At 37.9% G+C, this 9,720-nt stretch overlaps 1 protein-coding gene across 1 annotated transcript in view; it reads right to left on the bottom strand.

The window, feature by feature from the left end:
- Nucleotides 1-416: 416 nt before the first annotated feature.
- The window catches only part of LOC306856609 (ERC protein 2-like), a gene marked incomplete at both ends in the record, with an annotated part of 51,415 nt that continues 42,111 nt past the window's right edge, over nucleotides 417-9,720 (bottom strand). The window contains 5 exons of the mRNA XM_079395969.1: nucleotides 417-443; nucleotides 3,719-4,255; nucleotides 5,215-5,362; nucleotides 5,499-5,659; nucleotides 5,772-5,889. Coding sequence (XP_079252095.1) covers nucleotides 417-443; nucleotides 3,719-4,255; nucleotides 5,215-5,362; nucleotides 5,499-5,659; nucleotides 5,772-5,889 — 991 coding nt within the window. The remainder of the gene's footprint in view (nucleotides 444-3,718; nucleotides 4,256-5,214; nucleotides 5,363-5,498; nucleotides 5,660-5,771; nucleotides 5,890-9,720) is intronic.

Raw genomic sequence — 9,720 nt, 5'->3', positions numbered from 1 at the left:
AAATAAATTTTAATGTTAATATTAATGTTACTGACCACAATTGTAGTGTATGATATGAAAACTGTAAATGAAAAAATAAAGTAAATAAAGCGTTAGTACTTCTGTTGATAGTATTTACCTGCTCAGGTGGTCATCTCCAGCTTTGGCCCTCCCACTCAAACTAATGCTCCGCCTCTTTCATTAATGCATGGAAAAAATGGGGCCCCATCCAAAAGTGGCCAAGTGAACAATATAGAATTTCATCTGTATGGCATAGCTGTGCTCCTCCTTTAGTGACTGAATTGTCTGTGAACATAAAAAAAAAATGTTTGGCAAAACGCTTTTATCCACAAAATCTCATTTTAAACCAGACAACTGACATCAGACATCAAGATCTCACCCCATAAAACAACATCGTAGCTTTGGTTTGGAAATAGTTATGCCCAAATTCCTTCTTCATCATCCTTTGAGCCCAAAATATATCCAGATATCCAGAGGTCAGCATGAAATGAGGAAAATTAGATGAGTTAAAGGTGAAAGAGCAGGTTGTTTAGATTAGGAAATGTAGCTATTGCATTACAGCGAGAGACAGGTAGAGTACACAGAGATCCATCGCCTGCAGAAAACACCAGCCATATACTGTGACTTGTCAATCAGTGTTGTTATCTTCAACTAAACTAAAACTATTTCAAATAAAATAAAATAGAAACAACAGGTGATAAACTTAATCTAAAAAAAAGTAAAAGAAAATTAGAAATGTTAAGTGGCAACTTAAATTGAAATACCTATGCTTACAGTATGTTGAACTACTAAAATTACTAAATAATTGAATGTATTTTACAAAAATTATGAAAATTTACACTAAAATTCAAACAAAAACTGAAAATATTAAATAATAAAGCAAATATATATAAACAATACTAAAATACCACTTATTTCAAAAGTTACTGCATCAATACTTTAGATACTTTAGATGTTATTTATCTATTTTATTTTAAAGATAAATTATTTAAATAGAATTAATTAATCTTGCCTTCTGTTGTAGGTCTCAAATCAGGTTTGCATGCAAAAACAATGCCAGTGACCATTGCTGATGTCAAACTCTCTCATATTTTAATGCAATGTATTATATCATAGTATATCATCATGTAGTTGGCCAAGTCCACTGGTCTATGCTGGTTGGTGCTGGTTTATTTGGTGGATAAAGGCTGACCAAGTTAGTAAAACGTGTCTTTGCTGATTAACAATTTTGTGATCAAGCCTGGCAGGAAATAACCAGCATACCTGCATCCCATATGGGTAACCAGCATACCAGCAGCCAAAACAACACATGGATCTGGTCTTTTCAACATGCACTGGTATTGTTAGTTAACAGTTTGTAATTAACACACACACACACACACACACACACAAATCTGACAATTTTTCTGCTGAAAAAAGGCTTAATATTACTTAAATTGGTTGATGCTTTCTGAATTTTACCTTTTGAATTTTTATTTTAATTACAGTTGTGTTCAAAATAATAGCAGTGTGTTTAAAGCGAGTAAAGCTCAAAATCCTTGTAATAACTTGTACTTCCATACACACAAATGCATTGGAAACATTGCACATTCTATACTAAATCAAAACATGAAGAAACATTTAGCAAATATGTTATTACTTTACAGTAAGTGAAGAAAAAGGAATATTAGGCTGTTCAAAAAAAAAAATATCAGTGTCAAACATTTACTGTATAAACAGAAAAATGCTTGAAGATTTAGCTTTCTTGTGAATGACTGAACAAACATTTAGTTGTATAGCCACAGCTTCTGAGAACTGCTTCACATCTGTGTTACATGGAGTCTGGCACCTGTGAACAGGTATTCCAGCCCAGGACGATTGCACTACATACGACAATTCCTCTGTATTTCTTGGTTTTGCCTCAGAAACAGCATTTTTGATGTCACCCCAAACGTTTTCTATTGGATTAAGGTCTGGAGATTGGGCTGGCCACTCCATAACGTTAATCTTGCTGGTCTGGAACCAAGATGCTGCTCGCATACTGGTGTGTTTGGGGTTGTCTTGTTGAAACACCCATTCCAAGGGCATTTCCTCTTCGGTATAAGGCAACATAACCTCTTTAAGTATTTTAATGTACTCAAACTGATCCATGGTCCCTGGAATGCGATAAATAGGCCCAACACTTAGTATGAGAAACATCCCTATATCATGATGCTTGCGCCACCACGCTTCACTGTCTTCACAGTGTACTGTGGCTTGAATTCAGTGTTTGGGGGTCGTCTCACAAACTGTCTGCGACCTCTAGACCCAAAGAGAGCAATCTTGCTTCATCAGTCCACAAAATGTTGCGCCATTTCTCTTTAGGCCAGTCAATGTGTTCTTTGTCAAATTGTAACCTTTTAATTTTTTCAACAATGGGACTTTGCAGTGGCTTCTTGCCGATAGCTTGGCTTCACATAGATGTCTTCTAATTGTTACAGTACTCACAGGTAACTGTAGACTTTCTTTGATCACCCATTTTGGCTATTCTTCGATCCATACGAATGGTAGTTTTCCGTTTTCTTCCACATCTTTCTGGTTTTGGTTGCCATTTTAAAGCATTTGATATCATTTTAGCTGAGTGGCCTATCATTTTCAATGAAATGCTCAGTACAACATTTGCTGCCTTCGTCCTTATATAAGGGCCACTCGTTTGACACCAGTTTTTTCACAGAATGATTTTCCTCTCTAATTAAACTCCACACTGCTATTATTCTGAACACGCCCTTTTCAATTAATGATTAATTACACAGAATCAACAGCATGCATGTCATGACTGTTGGGTCTGTTGGTTTTCTATTACTCTACCACACCTACTAGTAAAATATTTGCCATGTAGAAATATAATTTCTACCAAAAACAGTGATTGATCTGGTTAGAGATGTTGGACTGCTATTATTTTTAACTGTGTATATATATATATGTGACCCTGCAGCACAAAGCCAGTCATAAGTGTCATTTTTTTCGAAATTGAGATGTACACATCACCTGAAAGCTGAATAAATAAGCTTTCTATTGATGTATGGTTTGTTAGGACAATATTTGGCTGAGATACAACTATTTGAAAATCTGGAATCTGAGGGTGCAAAAAAATCTATATACTGAGAAAATCGCCTTTAAAGTGGTCCGAATGAAGTTCTTATAGCAATGCATATTACTAATCAAAAATTACGTTTTAATACATTTACGGTAGGAAATTTATTAAATATCTTCATGGAACACGATCTTTACTTAATATCCCAATGATTTTTGGCATAAAAGACAAATGGATAATTTTGACCCAAACAATGTATTTTTGGCTATTGCTACAAATATACCCCAGCGACTTAAGACTGGTTTTGTGGTCCAGGGTCGCATATAAGTATCAACTTTTTCATTTTTCAATGACAAAAAGAAATATTAAAAATGTATCATTTAACTTACAATCTGCAAAAATACTACAAAATGCATCAAATTTTGTGATGTGCTCATGCAAAATAGGCACTATTTTTGTAATCAGCATCCTAAAATTAGTAAGAAGCAAGTATTGGATTTCATGTGGTGCAGATTAGATAAGAAATATGGCAAAGGTTAAGGAAACAATCATATGATGAACAGCAGGTATTAGAAAAAAACAAATGTACACTAATTTAGATGAATTAATTAAATTAGAATAGGTGCAGACACAAAATTTGTAGTATAGTGAAGATACTGTGCAAACCTGGTCTGGAGCGGGTCGGTGTCCGGGATGTGGCGGTCCACGGCCTGGACCCCGATGGTGTGGTGGAGGGTGACGAGGGTGCGGGGGGTGATGGGGGTGCTGCTGTGGGTGTGGCATGGGCTGAGGATGGGGGCCCTGCTGAGGCGGAGGGCCGTGGGAGTGCTGCTGCGGAGGGACCCCGGGATGAGGGTGTTGAGGGTGGGGTGGTTGGGGTCTAGGTGGGTGCTGGTGTAGGCCGGGCGGTTGCGGGTGCTGCGGGTGCTGTGGGTGCTGTGGGTGCTGGGTGTGTTGTGGGTGGGGGTACTGAGGCTGGGGTGGCTGCTGCGGGTGTTGAGGGTGGTGGGGTGGAGGCTGTGGGTGTTGGGGATGGGGCGCGTGTGGGTAAGGAGGCTGGTGGGGGTGTTGGGGCTGTGGGTACGGCAGCTGGGGTTGGGGTTGAGGATGAAGGGGTTGAGGTTGCATGTGGGGAGGTGGAGCGTGAGGGTGGTAATGGTCGTCCTCGTAGTTGTCAGCAATAAGTTTCATCCTGCTCTGTGTCTAAAATTGGTTAAAACGAGATAGTAAGACACAAGCAGCATATTTTTGATACAGGGTCTGATATCATCAAACATCTCTAAATGGCTTGAACAAATGTAATCAGTTTGCTTTTACTCAATTTCCAGGAGTTAATGAAGCACAAACTGCCAGAAAACAAAGCTGAGTTTACATTGTATCAGGTGGCTACATGCCTCAGAGGAAGTACAGGAGATTTTCTGATACTTTCTTTGACTCATTCCCTCAAAGCTGTAAGCTGATATGGCCACATTTTGGGAAAAACATCCTTCTGAAGCTGAAAATAGGAATGCACAATACTGTATATAAGCACTTTTTTTAAATTCAGTTTATTGGCTGATATTGGATATATTAATTGCTTCTGGCTATTTTAAGAGTAAGATAACTTGTTGAATCATCTGGAAAATGAATAGGGATAGTGATCGATTATAGCAAAGATTAACTAAAAATTAGAAAAATTAGAAAATAATATGTATTAGTCTTGCATGATATTGAGAAAAAACTGAAATTGCAATCTAGATAGATAGATTACTTGAACAACTCTGTTTGGAAAGAATTAATCACTATAGAATGACTGAGCATGAAGTGACCATGAAGTGAATGAAGACAAAACAATTCCACTTGAGTTTTCATAGGCCACATTCCCACTGTTTTTGACCCATTCAGTGTGACTAATTATTATGATTTTGTTATTGTCATTAAATAAAAATATATTGAATTTATTCATATTTGATCAAAAACTGTAAAATTACAATACTATTATTTATGTTCTAATTGAAATTTTCACATGCTAAACCATTTCAGAGTGAAGCACAGAACGGTACATTTACATGCCTGCAGACCAGAATTTGTCATCCCTATGAAAAATGAATTATATCTTCACTCTACAATATCTTAATTCTAGGTGTAATTTAATGGCTTTCTGAGTACAGAAATCGATCAACCTGTTGTTTGAGTTGATGCATTAGTCGGTCCTTCTCTCTTTTCAGGGCCAACACTTCCTCTTGTGTCTTCTTCTTATTGGAGGAGGACAGCTCCAGCAAAGCGATGTTAGCATCCTTCTCACTGATAGCAGCGAGCAGAGCCTGTTGTCTGAGGGGAACAGACCGTTTGAGATATGCATGCATGATGTACACTGAGTAGCTTTTAACAAAAGAATCGTAGACTAAAAACATCCTAGGCATCAAATATTTATGAAGAAACAGAGTCTGACTGCAAGGATGCTTACTTCATCTCCAAGATCTCCTCGAGCTGTTTTCTGCGCTCCTGTCGGAGGTTGGTCAGATGGCCGTCTCTCTCAGCCAGGGACTGTTGGGTGGAGGACAGACGCTGCTTAGTGGCGTCCAACTCCTGCCTCGTCTTCTCCAAAACATTCATCAACTCCTCCATCTGTGAAATAAAAAAAAATGTGTGCAAGAAAATAAAGAGAAACCCTTTTGTTTTTCTTGTTATCTCCTTGATTTAAGACAACATTTAAAGCCATAAAATAAAAACAGCCCACCTTTGGGTTTTCCATTGGATTATCCTTCCGTTGGTCTTGCAAGATATTCCCAGGGCCTTTCTTGTCCATCTGAGGAAGCTTGATGCCAGGGCCCTTTTTATTTTGATCCTTGGTTTGCCTTAGAACACATTCAGAGTGTCACCTGAATAGCTGAATTTGATACCAATCACAAAACTCTATTTAACCAAACATGATATATTGATCGAAATTAATTATAGCATATTTTTGTCTTGTTTTCCAATACAAATACCTTTCTTAAATTAACATATATTTACTTAAGAAGCAAATGACATAAGATATTAAAGGACTAGTCCACCCAAAAATCTAAATTCTGATATCCTTTACTCATCCGTATATGCTTCCAAATTTCTATGCATTTCTTTCATCTGTAGAATTCAAATAAAGATCATCTGAAGAATGCGAGTTACCAAACAGATTCGGTTCCCATTGACATCTGTTGTTTTTGTTTGTTTTTTGTCCATATAATGGAAGTCATGGAGTACCAAAACGGTTGGTTTACCAACATTCTTCAATACATCTTCTTACATGTTCCACAGAACAAAGAAAGTCTTACAGGTTTGGAGTAAGGTTTGGTCGAGAAAATTATGACTATAAATATAAATGAATATTATGAATATACATTTTTGGGTGGACTATTCCTTTAAGAATTGTTTTCTGATAAAACAAAAAGAGTCAACATTAAGAGAGTTTATACTTAAACAAGAAAAATATCTGCCAATGGAGTAAGAAAAATAAACTTAATTCAAAGGGAAAACAAGTTTAGCTTTCTTACCCCATTGGCAGATTTTTTTTATTTTTATTTTTTTTTTTAAGTATGAACTCACTTAATTTTGATTCTTTTTTTTATATGTAATTTTACTTCTCAAGTAAATGTATCTTGATTCAAGAATATTTATACTGGAAAAAAATGCATGAGATTTCAATGCATCCACTCCAAAGTGAGTTAGTTGAATATTTCATTATATAATGCACTGACATTCTGACTTCTTAAAGTGTGTTTTATGTGTCCAAATACATTTTGGGGTCACTGTATGTGTGATTATTAAATGCAAACAATAACACAACACAACACCACACCACCATGAAATATGACTCATAACGGTGACAACAACAGACTAGATGCAAATGTGAGGAAAAATACTGTTATTTTTCTAATGTCACACAAACAAAACATGCTTGGCTATTGATCATAACGGAGGGTGAACACCTGAGGAACAACCAACTTACCTGGGAGCAAGACTGGCGGAGGAGAAAGAGGAGGAAGGAAGGATGCAGGAAGGGCAGGAACCGAAAGGAAGAGAAGCCACAACACAGAAAACAAGAAGGAAAGGGGAAACAAAACTTTAGAATTCCTCGAAACGAAGCAGAAAACAGCTGGAAAGAGTCAAGTGAGAAACTAGGATTGGTTTAGAACGGCTCCTGAGGTCAGCAAGGCAGGATGCACAACGCTATCATCTCAAATCATCAACGTCAGTGGATACGCCACTGAGTCCAGATCTGCAGGGGCCCGTGAGAGAACCAACATGCAGCAACCCAACCAGCCAAGCCGCAGTGAGGGATCACACGGGGTAGCAAACAGGGCAAGAGCGATCAGGCATGAGGGTGCAAACCTACTTGAGGAACACTAAACCCTACCTAAAGCACCCAGCTCATTCACAGAGCAAAACAGGGCCTGAAATGCTGCAGAACGTCTCATGCAGGCCGATGAGACGGCCGATTTGAGGGGAATTTCACTGGCTGAGGTGGGAGGGGATGGAGAGGATCATTCAGAAGAGTGAGAGGGAAGGGAGGAGAGATCGTGTTAGGAAGCAGAAAGATGACTGGTCAAGAGGTTCAGCATGTGAAATGGGTGTTCAAAGGTCAGGAAACGTATGCCAGCAACACCAACCCGCAAGCGCAGAGATCACAGAAGCGTGTACAGTACAAGTGCAAATACAGTAACAATTGCAGAACATGTTAACGTCATAAGCAGGGTGGAATAAAATACACTAAGATTGCTAAAAATCACATTAGTTAACAGATCTATGTGAAAACCACAGTATAACTGAAAGTGTATTTTAAGAATAGTTCACCTAAAAATAAAAACAATGCTGCCGTTTACTCACCTAAATGTAGTTTTAAACATGCATGATTTTCTCTCTTCAATAGAGGACACGATATGAGATTTTCATTAATAATGATTTAAATATAATCTAGTCCTTTAGACTTCAGAAGATAATGAACAAGCCATAAGTATGAACTACTATTGCATTTTAATGACTTTTTTTTTGGTCATTTTTGGCTCAACAGCATTTGTTCCCATTCACTTTCTAACAGAACATTCTGCCTGTTCTGACCAAAACCAAGAAAACTATAATTACTTACAGAATTTGTATTTTTAGGTCAACCCTCCCTTTAATGTTGGTGTCATTTTAGAGAATGACTACACATTAACATGTTGCAATGCCAACATCATGACAGATACATCAAGTGTGCAGTTATCACACGTATGACACTATGTGAAAGAAAATTGTGCTGAAACTATGGAACCATTAGAATACATTTTCATGTTCTATTTTTACTATACAAAAATAAAAAATAAATAAGTAACAAAAAAATAAATACAAAATTTTTTTTAAAATAGAACAGATATAATCATAAAAGGAATACGAGCACTCTGGTTGAGGTACACATTAGCTCAGTTCCAAAGCCTAGTGAGCTTCCTACCTATAGGCAACATAGTTTATGCACCCATAGGCACACTCCCAAAAGGAAGTAGTAGACAGCAATATATAAAATATGCAGTTTTGGCCAAAATCTAAGGTAGCATTAAATGTATCCTTTACATATATTACATTCAGAAGTTTGGGGTTCTATAAGTGTAAACAGTAGAAAATACTTTTACAAATGCACTCAGTCAAGATTTCTGTTGAGCTGTTAGCAACAGCATCAGACTCTCTTTCAGATCTCTTGAGCACTCTTTATTGCTGCTGCCCACAAATACATTTTTTAAATTATTTTATATTAGCCACTTGGTTGGGATGCTGCCTATGTAGACAATAGACTGTGAGGCATCTCACTAGGGTTTGGAAGAGAGCCCAACACATGCACAAGAAACAACTTACACAACCACAAAACACATTATACACGCATATTATTTTCTGGGCTGTCTCAGTCCACAGATTTTTACATCAGTGCAATCTGGCACGTATTTACCACATTATAAAGAACAAAAGGATTATTTCCTTTGTAAGAAAAACCAGTGAATGAGAGACAGCCGTGCAACAGAGGCATAAGGCATCAAGCACACAGCAGTTGCAGTTGCAGACAGATAAATGCAGCCGAGCCGTGGTGTCAGGACAGAGCACTCACTTTCCCAGGAAGTCCCACACCATGCCCCCAATCTGCTGGGGGGCAGCGGACACAGAGGGGGGAGGGTCAGAGGGGGCTCTGCCACCAGGGCGGGGCGAGGGGCGGGCAGCGGGGGGTGGGGGGCTGGGCCACAGTGAAGGGGGTATGAATTATAAAGTTATGGATGGAGGTAAAATGAATGAAGATGGGAGACAGACAGACAGACAGACAGACAGACAGACAGACAGACAGACAGACAGATAGATAGATAGATAGATAGATAGATAGATAGATAGATAGATAGATAGATAGATAGATAGATAGATAGATAGATAGATAGATAGATAGATAGATAGATAGATAGATAGATAGATAGATGCAGAATAGGAAGAATATGAAGATGGACAATAATTTTTGAACAAGAAATTAGTGTTTTATGACAGAAGATGAAGGAACATGGAAGAACAGGAGACAGAGAAGGAGGTCGGAAAAAGAGAAAGACCAACAAACAGAACAGAGAAAGAGTTGGCGAGACGGTAAAAAACAGAACAGAAACACAGATGGTTAATCGAACCACATTAACTCTAAAGCATGAGTA

This window comes from Barbus barbus (genome assembly GCF_936440315.1).
Source record: "Barbus barbus genome assembly, chromosome: 37".
Classification (NCBI taxonomy): Eukaryota; Metazoa; Chordata; class Actinopteri; order Cypriniformes; family Cyprinidae; genus Barbus; species Barbus barbus.
Note: the sequence above shows the minus strand (reverse complement) of the source record. Positions and strands in the feature narration are given on the sequence as shown.